The sequence below is a fragment of the Platalea leucorodia genome (assembly GCF_965183815.1).
Source record: "Platalea leucorodia genome assembly, chromosome: 3".
NCBI classification, from domain to species: Eukaryota; Metazoa; Chordata; class Aves; order Pelecaniformes; family Threskiornithidae; genus Platalea; species Platalea leucorodia.
Genome location: NC_138825.1, coordinates 2,364,392 through 2,383,003, shown reverse-complemented (window position 1 = coordinate 2,383,003; position 18,612 = coordinate 2,364,392). Strand labels below are relative to the sequence as shown.

Genomic DNA, 18,612 nt, shown 5'->3' with positions numbered 1-18,612 from the left:
AGCTGTTTAACAAACGAGCAGCGTGCCACAGACAAGGCCCATCAATGTTCCCCAGCAGCATGATCCCAGACTGGGAAAAGAGCTTGGGAGCAGTACAAGATGGGGATGGCAATAGGCACACCAGTTGCAAAAATTCCCAGTGTTTACAAGGGGAGCACGACTTCTTCCAGAGCATGAGCCATGAATTAGACGTAGAGTTTCCCTCCGCTGAACAAGCTGTAGCACTGTTAAAGACATTAGGTCTCTCTTGTTTGACTTATTCTCCATATATTTTAAAAGCTGATAGATGGGGATAAAAACAAAGACCATCCTGGGATAGATTACCACTTTTCACATCCTTCAGAAGAGTCAGCATAACCAGGAACAGATTTTGCAGTGCAGTTTATTCCTCTGAACCCTACTCAGGTAAAGTTTTCCCTGCAGCAAAGCCAGGTGTGAGATTAGTCATGGCCATTTAAAAGTGTTACAAGAATACTTGCATTCTGTATCTCTGTGCTGAGACAGAGCATTTTTACGGTGTAGTAACACACACACACTTTCTTGACACAACTAGGGAATCGTTTTAGATTTGACTGAATTAAACTTTGTTGGTTTTCTTTCAGCAAACAAGCGCCGTAAGTGCAATGCTCGTGCTGGTGAAATCACTATCAGGACCAAGAGAACACATTGTGGATCTGGAGATGCTAACAGTCAACAGTTTGAATTATCGTACAAGCTCGGTGTTAAGATTAACAATAATAGTGGGACCTTACGCATTTTAGTGGTTTTCAATAACCTTTCACTGGCACTTAAAGCAGCCAAAGAATATTATCTTAAAGAAAGCACTTACTATTTTATTTATAGATTTTGCTCTCTTTTTTTTAAGATTTGTTTAGTAAATTGATATCTTTAATCCACACATTACACCTGTAATTCAAAATTAGTAGATGTGTTCCATAGTATAACATGGGCATTGTCACTTTCTGTATAAAGATTTAAATCTTTTTTATTACCTTTCTTGGACTAGATACATACTATGCTTTTGTATGAGAACTGTATGTTCATACTATCCTGTAAAACTTCACACACCCTTCCTAGCCAAATAGGTCATGCAACTAAAAGGTGATCTTCTGTGTTGTTTTTATTTTAAATTCTAATGCAGCTACACTGACAATCTCAAAGAAAAAATTATATAGTATGAATGATACACAAAGTAACGGTTATCTGATAAGCTAAAAATATATTTCTTCTTTTTAACTACTTTGTAACAAAAGATAACAGTCAATAAAAATCTATTTCTGTAGACATTTATGTGCTATCAGTTGGTTTTTCTAATCTGGGTTGGAGGTAAAGCTACCTTGTGAGAAATGTTTTGCATTGGGTTTCTATGTGCAGATTGCTTTAACCGTACCACAGAACAACATTCTGCTCTCTGCAAGAAAAATAGACCATAGGAAGAAAATTTCTCCAACAATGAAAGAAACTCCAAATGGAAAAATCACCATGCGGGGTACATGCATCCGTGCTTTCTCCCGAGAACACTGTTGGTAGTTACTGGTTAGAGGGATACAGCATTTTCAGACAGAAGTTAACATGCTATTATTCCAGAAATATTATATTGTATACTAAGAATTGAGTGCATTTGCTTATTAAGTTATATCATTTTGAGGCACTCGGTCCTATTCCTCCTCTTACAACTCAGATGTATCATGTACAGTGTTCATAAAATTTATTTCTAATTCAAGAACTAATAACATCTTTTGTAATATGTAAAATCTTGTTTCTTGTTCAAGATGTAGTAGCTAATCCTTTGATGTACAAAATTTTTAATAAAGATCTCTTACCATATTGTATTTAGTCTTTTTTTGAGGTAGTTTATTAGCCACGTTAGAGGGCTGAATTGTCAGCTACTGTGGGAGTCAGCAAAGTCCCATCGAGTTCTACAGAGTCAGAATGACCCAGATCTCAGTCCATACAGCATTAGTTCATGGAAGACTAAAACCACAATTCCTATGTAGAAGGACAAACATATTACCTACTGAGTTTTAGTTTTACTGACCTTAAAAAAAGGAAAAATACACCAACATATACACCTTGCTAGTTAGTTGCTGATTTACAGGAAGGAGCCTCTTTTCTACTTAAAATTCATTTTCTATAGAAAATATTTGTGATTAGTGCATACATTATACACAAAAAAACCCCTCTTGTGGTGCAGACCCACAGATTCATAATTATTGAGTATGTCAGTCACCCTCAGTGATTGCTTTCAGGGGATGTGCCCAAAGAAGCAACGAGCGTGGCTGCAGAACTTGGCATCCAGAGGTCCTGCACGGCAAGACAACAAAAATTGGCTCCAGAATGTAACTTAGAACAGGCCATAACCACTCTGGTTTAGGGTGACACATCCCCCACGCTCAGACAAATTGCAGAGCAGGACCTCATTATCCAATGATCATTCCTTCAGGCAGTCATTTGTGGCTTTAAACAAATACTTCATCTGCCAAAAGGGTCAGAGCACATGGCTGTGGCACAGGCCAAAAAAACAGTTCTCTCATTGGGTCGCATTTTCTTTGCCTGGGGCCCCAGAGCTGTGGGGCGAGACCCCAGGTAGCCTTCAGCCCTCTCTGCAGAGACAAGCTCACCAATACAAACCCAGTTGCTCTGTACAGGGATTTAATTGGTGTTTTTCATGGTGAAAACTTTGATATAGAGAGTTTGGCTTGTAGGATGCTCCTCCTCCTCCCCAGAGGGATTCCTCCCCATTCATCATCACTACAAATCCACTTGGTTTGAAAGGCAACTCCTCATACTGCACACGTACTGAGCAAAATGCCTCCGACCTCCTCCTCCTCCCTGCAATTCTTGTGGCAAGCAGCACATACTCACCTCCATACTTTAGAGAGAAAACAGTAGTTGACGCACTATGTAGTCTGTCCTCACAAACAAGCTGTGCTGGCCCTCAAGCATCCTCCTCTACCCCCAGGATCAGCACTGTTCTTTTACACCAACTTTTAACTTGCCAAACTGTGTAATTCAGCATTGCCCATTCCAAGAAACAATTTTGTTGTTGTTTCTAGGCTTAAAGTGAACAGTTTTCTCTTGATAGGTGCCCAGAGGAGGCTGCAGTGGCTTTGCCTCCTTCAGTCCTGGGACTTGCAGGGCACCAGGCTGGTCCCTGCAGTAAATTAAGCAGCCGCAAATCATCCCCCAAGCTGCCAGGCTCTGCCCCAAAGATTGACTCTACCTTCATGCTCTGCCAGTATTTACACCAGCTTCATCACCAGCACTTTTACATCTTCCTTTTAAACCTGCTTATCTGACAATGACCCAAAACTGATCATTATATATAGAGGAAAAACAACATGTATGTACTTATCAAATGGCATGAACAGCAGAGGCAGTTGTAGCTTGTACACATGCCCAAGCAATATTCAGCCCGCTTGATCCTCCACATCTCATTGTGCTCACAGACTTGGCTTAAGCCATTTTATTTTCACACAAACTGTCCTGCCAACCACTCCGCTCCCCGTCTGTTTGCAATATCCACGTCTATATAAGACCACTTACGGCGCAAACTGGCCAAGTCAGAGGTTATCCCACAGCTCAGGAGCACAGATCCAGCTCCTTGCCATGATATTGCTATAGGTTGGTTGAGACCTAAACGCAGTTGCTGGGTGTGGGCACCGCTCTCCACGCGGAACATTAATCACAGAGCTTTTATGGAAACGGGGAGCTGAAATAACAGCAGCCCCTCCAAACCAAAACACAAGCAGGCAGGCAGAGCAAGCCAGGGACTACAGCAGGGCTGCGCAGAAATTGGAAGGGGGGGGTTGGTATTGTTTTGGATAGGGGTGCGGTACATGATCGAGCGTGAGAGTGTCCGAAAGAAGCCCATAATCAAAATGAAAAGATGGTTCAGAGCCTGAGCAAGGAGAGCTTTTGTACCTCACACCGCACCAGAAACCCTGCGTGCTGTTAGGAGGGAAACCCACAGGTTCACCCGATTCTCCAGGAAAGCAGGACTTCATATGTTCCTTGCAAAGGATACAGAGCTGCAGCAAACATGCAACAAGAGTTTGAATAGCTACTTGTGTTAAAATGGACACTGAAATCTCAAGAAATTATGAGAGCAAAGTGTTTGCTCAGTCTTTGCTATATCCTACTGGCATGACCGTTATCAATAACATGCTCCGGGAAAGATTCTCATATAAATCTGTCACTGCTGGAGAAGAATCTAAATCAGGCTCACATGCAAAGTTTAATATCTTCTAAGAAACAGAAAACAGGGAGAAAAAAGTAAAAAAAAAAAAAAAAAGGACTTTGAGTAAACAGAACTTAAGGAAATAGAAATGCAAGTTCATTCACTTCCCCAAGACCACCTGAACACAGTGCAGTGGGATTATTTTGTTTGGAAGGCTCACAAATGCAAGTTTATTGTTGAATCCTGTTTCCATGACTGCAAAGAGTTGCTTATGTTTTGAATGATCATCCATGTTTCTAACTTTATAACTCTCCTATTAAAATATAGAACAGCTGCTGCCCCAGTCAGCTGTTCGGCATATGGAGCCCACCAGGGACAAAGCCCACTGTTAACACGGAGAATTATTTTTAACGCCCTCACATTTCTAAACCTCACCATCATCTCAGCAAAATGGCACGTTTCCACACTTCCCAGCTGGGGGAACACCTGCGTAATGCAAAACTGAACTGTGCTGCATCTGGTACAAAAACCAATTTATTTCATCTGGCCAGCAGAAAAAGTTATCAGCCCCAGTGAACAGAAACAGGGCAAAAAGTTAACTGTGTTTTATATCTGGGGAAAAGCAGATGTCTAGTTAAGATGTTTATACTGCAAACATTTCTGTATATATTAGGAGGAAAGAGAGCTGTTTAATAAAACAGAGTTGGTTTATAGTTGCCAAAGCAAATTTGAAGGACAGTGCAACAGCTTTTGTCATTTTTGCAAGGGAAAAAATACAGTCCGATTTTATATTGATATAGATTATGTACATTGAAGTAATTTTTTTTTTTTTTTTTAAAGTAAGCAATCCCAAAGTTAACTCTTTTTAAAGCCGCCCATTTCTGGTGTATATTCGCTCAGCCGAAAAAGCTGCAAACATTGTGTCACAACAACATAACAAAGTCATATTAAAGGCTTCCTCTTATTTATTCTCCGGTATCTCAGAAGACACCTTGAGCCTGGATTAGGGGCTGTGCAGCCAAGACACCCAGCAATGCTTCCTGCAGATCAAAACACTGGGCAAAGGTGAGCTCCAGGCTTTGTTTGTAAACACAGTCACACTGTCAGTCCCATGCTGCTTCTGCTCTCACTTGGGAGAGAAAATTATTTCACTTTCTGATCCAGAATACCAACAGTCCCAGAAGGGACATCAGCACTCTGCATCTCTGCTCCCACCCAGAAATATATCTGGATAATTAATGTTTTTAAATATTAATATTTTTGTAATTTCTACATAGCCACACAGTACATATATATTCAAATAGGGGAAACATTCCCACTAACATGCTTCGATCAGACCTTTGAAAGTGAAGGGTGCAGCCCTCAGCTAAGCACTTCAGCAGCTCCTGCTCTGCGAACACCCATTCTGGTGCACTTTATTGCACAGCTTTAGTGAAACTTTCTTTTTTCTCCCCCTCCTCCCCCCAAAGATACCCCCTAAAGCCTCTGCAGTTCTGATCTACAAAAACTCCCCATGCAAAGGCGTGCACCATCCCCATCCGTACACCCGAACAAGCATACAGAAAGGCTTTCAAATGTAGCAGCCTGCCAGCTGGGTTGACAGAAGTAACATATTTATGCTGTTAAACTCTGAAACCATGATCACGACAGTTACACAGACACCTCAAGGTCTAAATCCTGCCAATGCCACTCCAGAAACATCTGAACCTGTGACCACCTCCTCTTGAGGGTCACATTTTCTTCTTGCACTTTGAGTGTTTCTGGAGTATCCGTGTGCAACATATAGGAATGTTTCCTATACAGAATATATACAACAAACACCCAAGTGGGAAGTCAAAAGAGCAAAATTCTTGCAGGCGGCATGGAAACTAGGAAAACAAACAGATTTTGGAAGCTCAGAGTAAGGGCTGCAGAGGGGAAGCCAACATACCAAAACAGCAGGGTAAAAGGCATTATTAAAATCAATAAGTCATCCTCTGAGAAGCTGAGGTTGTATACGAACAAGGAAAACAGAAATATTCCCGAGATCTGGAAGGTCACACATAAAAACAAGGCAGGCCAAAGGAGCAACTTGCAAACGCCCGGAATAGCAAATCAAGCCTCTTCCAGTTACAGCAGAAGCAACCTCCCAAGAGGCTGCTGGGGCCAAGGCATGACCCACACATTAGGGGAACGAGCAAAAAAAAAGATAATGCCACAGCAGAAAAATGAAGCTAAACTCTGTCATGTTCCTGGAGGAGGAATTTGGCAGTACCACCGTGCCAGAGTGTTCTTACAGGCAACGTATCAAAGGACTTGTCTCGAAGTAAGAAGTGGATAGAAGAGGGGGAAGAGCAAATTTGGCTAACGATATCCAGTTGTTCAGGTAAAGATGAGCATCCTCTGGAGAACAGCCTTTACAGTGCTCCAAATATTGAGCAAAAAATGCTAAATAAAACCAAAGGGGAGAAATATGAAGTGATGCACATGGGGGAAAGTTATCCCAGCTTTATTTGAACAGCAAAGGCCTCTGAACTGACCACCGCCTCTCAGGAGGCTAGTGTCACAGTTATGACAGACCATTCAGAGGAAACCACAGCTTCAGAGAGCAAATCCGGCATCAGGAATAACTGGGGACAGAGGCAGGGAACAAAGCTGAACATTTACACGGTTGTATAAATCCGCTACATCTTGAACACAGCAGGCAGTTTGGGTCCCATCCCGTCCCGTCCCCCCAACCCCTTCTTATGGCAGGATGTTGGGAATGTTAAAGCTCAGATCAGTCTGAAAAATAACTGCACAAGTTTACAGAAAAGCCTCCCAAGACCCATTAAATACGTGGCTGTCCTGGACAGGAGCTCTTCCCCTGGCACCTGCGGGCACAGGGGAAGCATTTGCAGTTTGTTATTAGCAGCTCCAAAGCTGTTACACACCCTTGCCAGAAGCTCCACCATCAGCACAATCTGTTACGATGCCAAATGCCTAAAAACTGAAAATCACACCAAAAAGAAAAAAGGGAGGTAGCCTGTACAAAGTACTTTGATGCTACATCCATCGTTTGCATTAGTAAGGTTTTTTGCGTGGTTGCTGCAGTCAGTTCATGGTGAACTGCCACACCAGGTTTGGTGATCAGCCGTCACACCCAGCTCAGCAGTAGCCACAAAAGCATTAAAGCAAACTCCACGAGCAGCAAACGCTTGCAAAAAAAAAAATCAGCTTCAAGGGAGAAAAATTTAACTTCTGCCCAATTTAAAGGCACTGCCTGGGGGAAGGCAGCAGGAGCCAGATCACTGGAAATAATGGTGTTTCTAGGAAAGCCATTTCTGGACACACTTACTGGACATGAATTGACCCTTGAAGTGATTCAAAGCCTGAATTTGCGTTTCCTGCTTTCTCTTCCCATAATGAACCAGGTTCCAGACAATTTTGCAACCCAGGGTCGGTCTAAAGACTGCCCCCCAATATTTTCTAGGTCTGTTTTGTTTCACAAGAGGTTTAAAAACTGGCAAAGGTAGGTAGGCAGTGGAAAACATGAAGCAACACGCCAAGCACTCACTGCGAGGCCGGTGATTTTGTACTAAAACCCAAATCACGAGGATCAAAATAGTAACATGAAACTTTAATGGGGTCAGAAGATTTCTGCCTTTGCTCTGGTATGCTGAAGAGGGAAGACCTAAATTATACAGTGAACATCTCCAATAAAGCGCTAAAATTTCATGGACAATCAAGCAGTAGTTTCTTCTAATAGATCACAAAAGGCCACAGTTTCTTCTGTTTTCTGCAAACACAGAGCAGATCAAGCTGACATATGCTTATGTCTTACTGCAAGCCAGACTCGTGCATCATTTTCCCCACTAGTGCTGGGAAACATCCGACTGAAACCACAGTGAAACCTTTGCAAGGGGATCACATTTTGAGAGCCCGCTCCATCTCTAAGCAAACTGGCTAGGGTTCAGCTTCCCGTTTTTATCAGGAAGCTGCCCCTTCAACAGCCCTTTTTTCCCCCCTGCTATACAGTAGAGGCATTGCTGGCTGTTACAGTTTCCATCATACCAAGTTGAAAGCTACCCAGTTCCATCACAAGTAAACATTTTTCAGGAATATGTTTCCTTGCTCAGTTCAGGAATTCCCCCCCCCCCCCCCCATTTCTGGAGTTGGCAGAAATTAAGAGGCCACGGTGACATTCTTGTGAAGCTTCAACTTGCACTTTGCACAAAGGCTGCGTGCATACAAGTGTAAAGGAAAGCTAGAGAGGCACCACATTCACATCCCAGTAATCAAAGACAAAAGTAAAGCTCTCCTGAAAGGTTATGCACACATACACATTACAGATGCACGATACATACGTGCAGCACTGATACGTGAAGAAATGAGGATCCAGCCAGTACCAACATCCCACTCAAATCTAACTGCCTGCAAGGTACCAAGATAATTAAAACACGTCTCTAAGCTGGCAGCTCGTTGGCACAGCCTTCTTCTATCATAAAGTTAGCAGTTAAGTCACTACTCATCTTGACATAATTTGATGCTTGTTCCTAGGCCAAAATCCCTAAACCAGGCTGTTTTCAAATGTTAAGTCCAGTAGCTCGGTATGTCTTTCTCTTCCCTGTACTGTGGGAGATGGCATAAGCTCTAACCAGCTTGGGAAAAAAAAACAAAACCCATTTGTAAAACTTCTAGATTCTAGCTTTAAGCATCTACTACTGAGTTTCCAAGATATTCAGTCTGAGCACCGAGTGCTCAAGGCACATTTTGGAAGGGGGTGAAGCACCCCCAGCCCACTCTCGCCCATCTTTAACCTGCCTCTTCAATGGGCTTTGGGCAGCCTTTTGTTATCTGAATTCAACCCTTCCACTGCTGTGACATTGCTGCAGGGAAATTTTCCATCTCTAGAAGGTAGACTATTTCTTTGCCTTCGGGCTTACCCAAATTTGCACACACTCAGGCACTTGGGATCAAGGCTTTTGCTCTAATTGCTCTTGACCACTATCACCCAAGCTGAAAACATTGTGCTTCAGGGGGAAAAAAAAAATACTATCTAGATGTTTAGAAAGATCAACCAGGCTCTGAAAATTAGACGGTGCTTGCAAGCACTGTAGGATATTTGGTGACAAGGGGGTGCTTTCTCACACCACAGGCCCAAAAATCCCCCAATCAGCTATGCAACATGGGGTATTTCAACAGCTGTCCTCAGCAGACGCTTCCTGAGGTTGCCTGAAGTCTCAAAAAGGATGTAAAATATTTGTAGTAATTCCCTGAACAAACCCAAGAGGCTTCCTCGAAGCAGAGTCCTCAGCTCTGTTGACTTGCATTTTTAAAAGGTAATATAAATTCCACTTACACTGGTTTGTTTTGATGTTGAAAATTGGTCTCCATAGACATGGTTGAAATCATGCCCTGAAGCGCCGAGGCTGGAGCCAACAACCACACAGCCCTTCGCCAGTACAGAGCTGAGGAGGTTTTAAAGGTGTAAATGCCATCCCGCCCGCTGCAGCGGGACTGGGAGAGTGCAGGGGAGACCAGGCAGGGACAGGGTGCCCCATCGCAGAGGGAAAAGCCATAGCTGTGGCCACCCAGGCACTGGGAGAAGTCTGTGGGGTTCCCCCCCATATCACCCCCAACCCAAAGCCCCATCCCGCTGCTCACACATTTCCTTCACCAGGCATCGACAAGGAGGCAAAAAGCCCTAGAGAGCCCATAGGAAGCCTGAAAAATTACTTTTTTATTTTTAAAATCTGCATTGCCCTGCAGAAGCTCCCTCAAAAGCTGACACGCAGCTAGGACCGCGGTGGTGTTTGCCAAGCAGAAACAGCAATAAAAAGAAGTAAGGGTGAGACAAACAGGGGGAATATATGGAGAAACGACAAGTAGAGTTTTTTATATGGAAATTTATATCGAGGATAACATTCCTGTCTAACACAAGTGTTTTAATACTTCCGGATGCAAGCCTCAAGCCAAAATCCAGTGAGGTCTGATGTTACGATAGTGTTTAAGTTTGGGGATGCTGAACGTTTTGCAAGAGCTACAGGTTTTCTCAGCGCCAAAAACCATCCAGAAGAACAACAAAAAAGCTTTTAATTCTCCCCCAAATAACCCCACCACAATGTCCCAGCATGAAGCAATCACGAAGCAGAAATGAGTCCTGAGGCACCAAACCGCCCAAGTTGATTTGAACGCTGGGATGCGCAGACCACTGCGAAACCGGCCCGCCCCATCCCGACTGGGAGGGGGGAGAAGAGACAAAAAAGCAGAGAATGACCTATATTTGAGAAAGCATTTTCATTAAACTGTTTTCTTCCCCCTTCCAGCTCTAAGACTGCTTCTGCCACCTGCCTCCACCACCCCAGAGGTGGTGCCACAGCCCTCCCTACCACCACAAAGCCCAAGCAGAAAGCAGCCATCGAGGATTTCCCTGAAAGGCCAGCTCAGTTTCGAATAAAGCACAGGTTTGCTCTGCCGAGGGCGATATCAGGCTGAGATCAAACCAGGAGACACATTCCCCAGGTCAGCAACGCAGCAAGCGTGAGCTCACACGAGCGATAAACTGTTCAGAACAACTTGTCCCGGAGACGCTGCTGCTCCTCCACTGCTGCCAAGGCCCATTTCTGCTTGGTTTATGCACTATGCCAATTCTTCCCGTATAAGATTAAGCTGCCTTGAGGCAATTTGAACTTACACATCTGATATTTTGAGCATTTGCTATGCTCTGCAGCTCAGGAGCCGGCACAGCCCATGTACTGCCACTTCCCCTTTTCACCTCGTGTCACCCTTGCAAAGGCATTCATTCCCATTTAAGTGCTCGTACACCTTTTCTGGGACTTTGAAGCATCAAAGGCGTAATTCAAGGAAATAATATTTCACTAAAAAGCACAACTGAGCCATCAGTGCCATATAGCCCGACTCTGCAGGGGCACCAACCTGATAGCAAAGCGTATAGAACCTGTTTGCTTAGATATGTCCCTCATACTGAAGAATAGCTTCCCCCCTTTTGAGACTGTTCTGGGTTTATTAAATCCCATTAGTTTATTATGAGTACCAATAACATATGTTAGAAACAAATAAATGAGCTTTTAAGCCTAAAAGCTTAGTTTCAAGACCACCCTGGGCAGCTTCAACTTAAAAAGGCAGATACCAAATGAAAAAAAATTCAATAATCTAAGAAGTCTCCAAATTCCTTATTTGTTTACTTATCCAACTACACATGAATAATTTCAGTCTAGCACAGGCCTGTTTGGGTGCCAGATCTTGTTTGCAAGTCTGCTCTGTGAAAGGCAAATGTACAGTTGAACTTGGATGCTATGCAAGTATCAGCCAGCTATTAGCGTTAATTGCTAAACAATTTTTCCAAAAATTAGATTAAATATAAAGCTCAATGCCTGCGGTTGTTGCTGGTTACTGCTGCGAGGAAAACAGTTACTAATACACAACTGGTTGGGCTCAAATTATACATGCAATTAAAATGCTGCATTTACCTAGCCAGAACAGTAACTCTGTTTTATGGAGATGTGTTTTCCTGCATTAAATCCAATTGCTGTACGTTTCCGTATGCACCACCAAGATGGACAGATCTAAAGGGACACGTGTGCACAGTAACCGTAATCATTGTGATTCAGCTCAAACCACCAAAAAATTTTGCAGGTGAATCTTCAAAGCCATTGGTTAAACCATTCAGATGAAACAATTGTGTAACAAAGTAAGTTATAAACAAGACTATGGAAAAGCAGGGGAGGAAAGAAACTTCCCGAGGGTTTGGCATTATTCTTATTAGTGATGGCTGAATTCATTTTGCCTCATTTCCAATGTAGTCAGATATTTAAATAAAACTTGAATACCATCTGTTTGCCACAATCCAGAGACAACAAAGTTTGGAGACCAGAAATCATGAAGATGCCAACAGTTATACACAGATTTTGCCTATACAATCAGTTTGTATCAGACCAGGTCTGGGATCTGTGAGAAAGGCTGTTGTCTACCCGTAACACGGAAAAAGTTTCCTCTAAATGCAAAAAACGTTTAAAACTGAATCAGCACTGGATTGGTGGAAAGAATATATTTACAAGGAAAAAATTTTACAAGAAAATTTTGCAACTGTAATCAATTCCTCCATGAAAAGAGTCTATGCTCAGGTCTCTGGACCAGGAAGGCAGAAAGCACTGGCTTTACAGCAACTGGTGAGGAATAGTTTGCAAAACATTTGCCTGTCAACCTGTACTATAATTACACAGATCATGCATTTACTCACTAACATCTCCAGTGTCTTTATCATGAAATAAAGAGAGTGCTGTTCCTTGCATTTGTGAAGCTCTCAGAAATCAAGACACCTGCTGAAGTTTTTTTAGAAGGTTAGCAAAACCAGGAACATTAAAACTCCATATTCATAAACTCCCCTTAATTAAATCAACTGAATAAAATATCCAATGAAAGCACAAAAATCTAAAACAAACTTAACTGTGACGACTGAGTTTAACGATGTTATACGGTGAAGCTCATCACAACAAATCACAACTGAAACTTTCCTCCACAGTATTACTTAGGGCAGGTTTCACTCCACCTGTCTCAGCACAATAGGAACGAAATGCATGTTTTCATTTTGTACAGGAAAATCTGTGGGGAACAGGAGGGCTGAGGAGGAGTATCCGTAATTAACTCAATTTGGAGGCACAGTTATGGGGCAAGCATGAGCACTAATGCTTCATTTCCCCCTCTCACAAACATTTGTGCTCCTAATTTTGTAACCAAGATTTGCACATTTCCCTGAACAAGAACAAATCTGTGCAAGCCTTTGCTCTGACATTTGTTCAGCATCGAGACCGAACTCTACCCCAGCCAAAACCAGCACAACCGGGCACACAGGGTGCCCCGTCCCATCCTTCCTCCATCAGCAACACAAGTTGGGGACACACAGGTGGGCTCCCCACCAGCCCCCAGCCCCCCTCAGGCACTTCAGGATGGCAGCACATGTCCTGCCAAGCTACAAGGGTCAGGCTAGGAGGTGCCATCGCCAGCTGCCTGGTCACAGAAGAGAAATCCCCTCCAGGAAGCATTACTTAACACCCTCCCAGTAAAAGGCAGGTGCTGAACAGAGACCCCAAATTGTCACAAATGCACCCTTAACAGCATTCTGCTCCAATCCTCAAAAGAATATTCCCTCCTGCATGTAAGCAAGGCACAGGAGCCACTGGTGTTCGGGGCCAGCCCTGGCCAGGGATCCCACCGCAGAGGCCAACAATCCCCAAACGTCGCAGAATCAGCCAAGAAATTCAGTTTTATTCCAGCTCAGCCGCTCAGGCTGAGAGGCTCACAACCTCATGGAGGCTTTAAATCCTTCCCAAGGTCAAAAAAACAGCCCTAGCCTCAAAATTTTGTGGCATGGCAAGTCAAACTCCTATTCAGAGCACAAAGCAGAGGGAGAAGAAGATTGTCTTTGCATCATTTTATCTGCACAGCCTCCTCAGAGGCTGTGTTTGCTGGTGCCCACCCACATCTTGCGCTGTACCACTGTTATACATAGAAATTGCTGTGCAAGTACAGCTGACCATGCAGTACTGCCAGGCAGGCGTCATAGCCTCAGCACAGTCTGCAGAAAGTAAAACAGCTCAAAAAAAAAAAAGAGAAACTCACACAACTAAGGTTTTAGAAAGTGCCGATTATAGCACATTTGAGAAACATTTTGAAGCCATGCAATTAAAGCCTCTAACACAACATCTACCCACAAAGGCAAGATTGCAGAGGTAACCTTGATTTTTTATGTTTCCTTTTGCACACTTGGCCACAAAACCTGAAGCTCCCATCGTTACTCCTGCAGAGAAGCTCACATGCGTGCATGGGTGATGCAAGCGGGTTACGGTAACAGCCAGGCTATAAACTACACAACCAGGAGATGGGTCTACATGGCATGAGCTTTTGATAAAGAAGGATAAAGTTTTTATTAGCATACTTTTACAACTACTTCTCTCAAAAGTGAAAGTATCAGACAAAAGCAGGTTCAGGAAGAAAATATGAGATATTTCCAGATGACAGCTTGTTTGTCGATCATGGCAGAGGCAGAATTACATCTGTTTGAGGATTTTGCAAGTAGAAACTACCCGACAACTGTTCGAAATTGGAAAAAATAGGTGCAATCCTAAAGAAAAAAAAAATCACTGAGAGAAGATTAAGTAAACAAGAGTACATAGCTAACATGAATCACTGGATATTGCTACTCTGAGTTTGTGTGTTTATACATGCCTGTACACCCACAATCATTTTAGTATCTTGCAAACAGCAGTAACAATTAAAAATCATTTAATAATAGGGTTTTTTTTTCCAGAACTGAGGTGTAACCTCCAAAGCCAAAGGCAGAGGGATAGAGTATCACCTGTCCTGGGAATAATATGCTGAGAGCTGTTGATAAATATCAGGCCAGTGATGCAGAGTTAAAAAACTCAGAGTGTACCATGGAGAAACTCCTGGTTTTCCTTTAGATGCTTTTTACACCCACTCTACAGAGAGTTATGAATAACTTATAAAGGTTAAATTTGGGAGGTTGGGATGTTCTTAGGACAGGGCAACACCTGAAAAAAGCTAAAGGCCAAACACGCAGTACGAAGTTAATGAGATAAACCAGAGGTTGAAGTTGAATCACTGAACTGTTATCAGCTCTGGAGCAAATGCCTGCCACCCTGAGCTGAAGTATTCCCCCTTCCTCTACTTTCTACTACTTTGACTTTTGCAGCTGCTGTTAACCTATTAAAAATTGTATATGTTCTTCTACACATTTCAGGTCCCAAAACACTGGTGACTATACTTAGTTTTAGATGGCAGATACCCTTATGACTATTAACATATATCACTATTCTCTTACTACTTTTACTAACAATGCTGGCATTTTTCAAGCTAGTTGCAACTTGTGTAAGTAACCCTATGAATTAAACGCCACATACCTAATTCCTTTGCTAACCTTTCTTTCAACAATGCAGCAACATGCTAGTATAACTATAGTAAGTGTTGATGGGATTTATAACTGGGTCCTGACTATAAATCATATTTTTATCAGCCTTAGAAACTTTTTATTGCTTTTTTGTCATCCTTCATTTTATAGGAATATGTGCTATCTCCTCTGATCAGGAGGACCTATATCAAGGTGTAGCTCTTATGTCCCCCAAAAGAAAACAGGTTTTGTTCTTTTCTCCTAAGCAAAAAAAAAAACCCCAAATATTTAATGTAAACATTTATGGATTCCAAGGAGTCATTTTGAAGAAATAAGTTTATTTTGAGTCTATCGTATTTGTGTTCATGGTAAAATTTAAAAGCTCCATACAAAGGCCTTGACCCAGCCCTGCTGAAATCAAAGACATCTGTCACAGCGAGAGGATGGAGCCAACACACTGGAAACAGATGAAGGACACCGCACAGGTTGACAAACTGCTTGATCATTAGCTCTTAGTTTAAGCTTAGACCTCCTTTATAAGGTAAGTGGGCAAGAACAGCAAACAAACCCATATCAATCACCACATCCACACAGTTCCCAACTCCTATTTATAGTTTTACTTTGAAATTGAAGAGAAAAATGCAAATCACTGTGCCAAGGGGGAAAGAGAGGGAAGGGATACAATCCATAGGACTGTGAGCTTTAAGGCTGCTGCTTTATTTCAAGTGTGCCATCTACCTCACAGCACTGCTGCAAGTTCAGATTTTGTCAACATCCAACTTTTGATGAAGTTTTGAAGACTTTTTCCTTGAATTTCATAGACAGCAAAAACTAAAAGGATTCAGTGGCTAAGCTGATTTAATTATTGGCAAATTGTAGGCAAGCGATCATCTCCTGTCTTTCCCCCCCCAACCCCCCGATTTTTACATTGCCCTTCTCAGAGACTACCGGGGCCTTGCTGCGTGGCACCACCAGCAGCTTCAAGGCTTCCAGAGCTTTGCTCTTGGTTAGAGAGGCCCCCATTAATCACTGTCTTGTCTTTTTATCCTCTTACTTGAAAATGCTTTTTAAAATTAAAACACCCAGTTAAAAGAAATCATGTCTAACATGAAAGCCGAAGTAATCATTAAATAGCTATTTCAAAATGTCACATCCACAGCTAAAAAAAATCACGACTAGCTTTCCAACAAAGGATTTGAAGAGTTCCAAATTTACCTTTTTGATTGTTTTTGTGCCATCACCAGACACAACAGAGATCAATCACACTTCGCCTTCAAATCACTCATCTTCACCCCCTGCTCCATTGCCAACTTGAGCTATATCATCAATCCTTATTGCTGCCTTCCACCATCTCATCATCTTGTTTAATTACCACCTCTGACTCATCCATTTGGTGCACTAATCCCCAACACTAAGCCTTTCACCATTGTCTTGCTCCACAACAGGCAACAGTCCTGCAAGGTGCTGCAGCACAGGGGCAGACCCCAAACCCGCAGCCACACCCTCAAGTGGAGCAGTGGCCAAAGGGATTTTAATCAGGCAAATGCATCCTCACACAACAGCAAGAGACAGCTCGTGTTTCTCCCTAACAGAAATAGGAAAGCAGCAAAGGAAATATATCAGGCCTTAAAGTTATAATTCCTTTAAAATTTGTCAAATATTGAAGGCAATAGTGAGTGCAGTCCCACTAGCTTATGGGTTACCACACAGGAAAATCCCAGACAATAACTGGTTTTGTTTTTTAAACTGCATAAAAAAATATATTTATCTTATTTTACATACATTTTCTTTGCATTACATGCTGGATCAGAAAGGTACTTACCCAAACAAGGGTCTTTGCCTTGTTTTAGGAACCACCTTCCCAAAAGGACGCCCACCCTCCATCTGCAACTGCCATTTGCTCAGTTTTCATCCCTGGGTAAGTAATTCAGGCCCTCAGGTCATTTCAGACCTATTTGTATTCCTTGGTATTTAAATATGATTACAACAGGAGTGATGATAAAATTAGACAGCCAAAGGTCTGCATGGCCTCATAGGTTGGTACAGAGAGGAGCCCTGAGCAGTGCTCAGCCCTCAGATGGGGTTTTTGGGGAGAGGTTGCCAGAGTACAAACCATTTTAGCCTGGGCACCCAAAAACTGAATTGACAGTAAATGAGCACACACATCTGGAAGCTTTGTGCATTACACATGATGTTCACTTAGGCTTCTTTTTCATAGAATCGTTGAGGTTGGAAAAGACCCTTAAGATCATCGAGTCCAACCGTTAACCTATCACTGCCAAGTCCATCACTATACCGTGTCCTTGAGAAACTTAAACTAACCGAAGATACAGGTCACAAGAGTCATTCGTAGTGTTAGAAGTGGTGCTAATTCAGTTTTGAACACAGGTATCCAAAAATTATCCCATGCAGGCAGAGTGCTTTTGCATTTATTTTTGTTGAACTCTAGCTGTTTTGTTAAGAATACAGCACGGAATGCTCAGCGTTCATGTAAATGCCTGAAAAGGCTTAAAATCACAGCTCTACGTCCTCCTTTTTAAGCCATGGACTTAGCGGCTCTTCAACCACTCTTCACTCATTACACACACACAAAGGGGAGAGCACTCTTGTAAAATTTACCATTTGTGTAGATTTTCCCCCCCTCACTTCAAATAAAAAAATTATTTTCTGTGCCACTCATTCATCCTTGCAAGTTTTATATTGGCCATATTTTGTTTGATCACACTGAAGAGGTAAGGTGGGGATTTATCTCAAGGATTCGAGAGCTATGAAGTAATATGTAACGAAAAACAAACTGTTTTCTATTATTCCACAAATATTCAGTCTATCTTCTGAAGTTTCCCAGCAAGCTGTGGAGGAGTTGCGTGGGCAGAAGCTGCGCTCTGCGGGCATCGCTGTAAAACAGCTGGAACCCAGCTTGGACTGCAACAGGAGAAGCATCTCCCTTGGCCAGCTAACCAGCGCCATCGTATGGCAGAAGGTTAAGGAAAGATGCACGAAACAACTCGTTTTAGGGTCTCCCTCTCTCCAGGGAGCTCGCTGCAAACGTGGGCAGAGTAGCCTCAATTTCTTCACTACGGAAAGGTCAGGGCATGATGAGACCCCTCAAGGGTCTTCCAAAAAGACTCCACCAAAGACGCGCAGCACAAAGGATCGTCTCCAAGGTGAAAATGTGATGTTTCACACTGCTCTGCGGGAAACATTGTTATCCAGTAAAAGGCTTAAAAACAGTAACTCTCACTGTAGAGATGTAGAAATCCCTCTGGTTTTCTAGAGAGGCCAAAGACGATTAAGCGACACATCTTAAGGAAAGAGAAACTTTATTGCCAGAAGAGGTAACTTTTAAAGCCTTTTACTGAGCTCTGCAAGGCATCCTCTCAGCCAGGATTTGGGATAACAAAAGAAGGAGACTTCCAAACATGAACAATGGCACTGCCAGAGATCTACAAGGCCATGGCTGCACTGCTTTGGGAGATGCTCTCTGTTCCTGCTTGCAGGGAGTTCGTTAATAAGAAACTCTTTCCCTCAATATTGTTTCTCCAAC

At 42.7% G+C, this 18,612-nt stretch overlaps 1 protein-coding gene across 1 annotated transcript in view; it reads left to right on the top strand.

The window, feature by feature from the left end:
• Positions 1-1,817, top strand: part of EFEMP1 (EGF containing fibulin extracellular matrix protein 1) — a 49,530-nt gene extending 47,713 nt beyond the window's left edge. The window contains exon 11 of the mRNA XM_082305222.1: positions 603-1,817. Within this exon, the coding sequence (XP_082161348.1) occupies positions 603-761 (159 nt within the window). The 3' untranslated portion in view covers positions 762-1,817. The remainder of the gene's footprint in view (positions 1-602) is intronic.
• Positions 1,818-18,612: the final 16,795 nt, after the last annotated feature.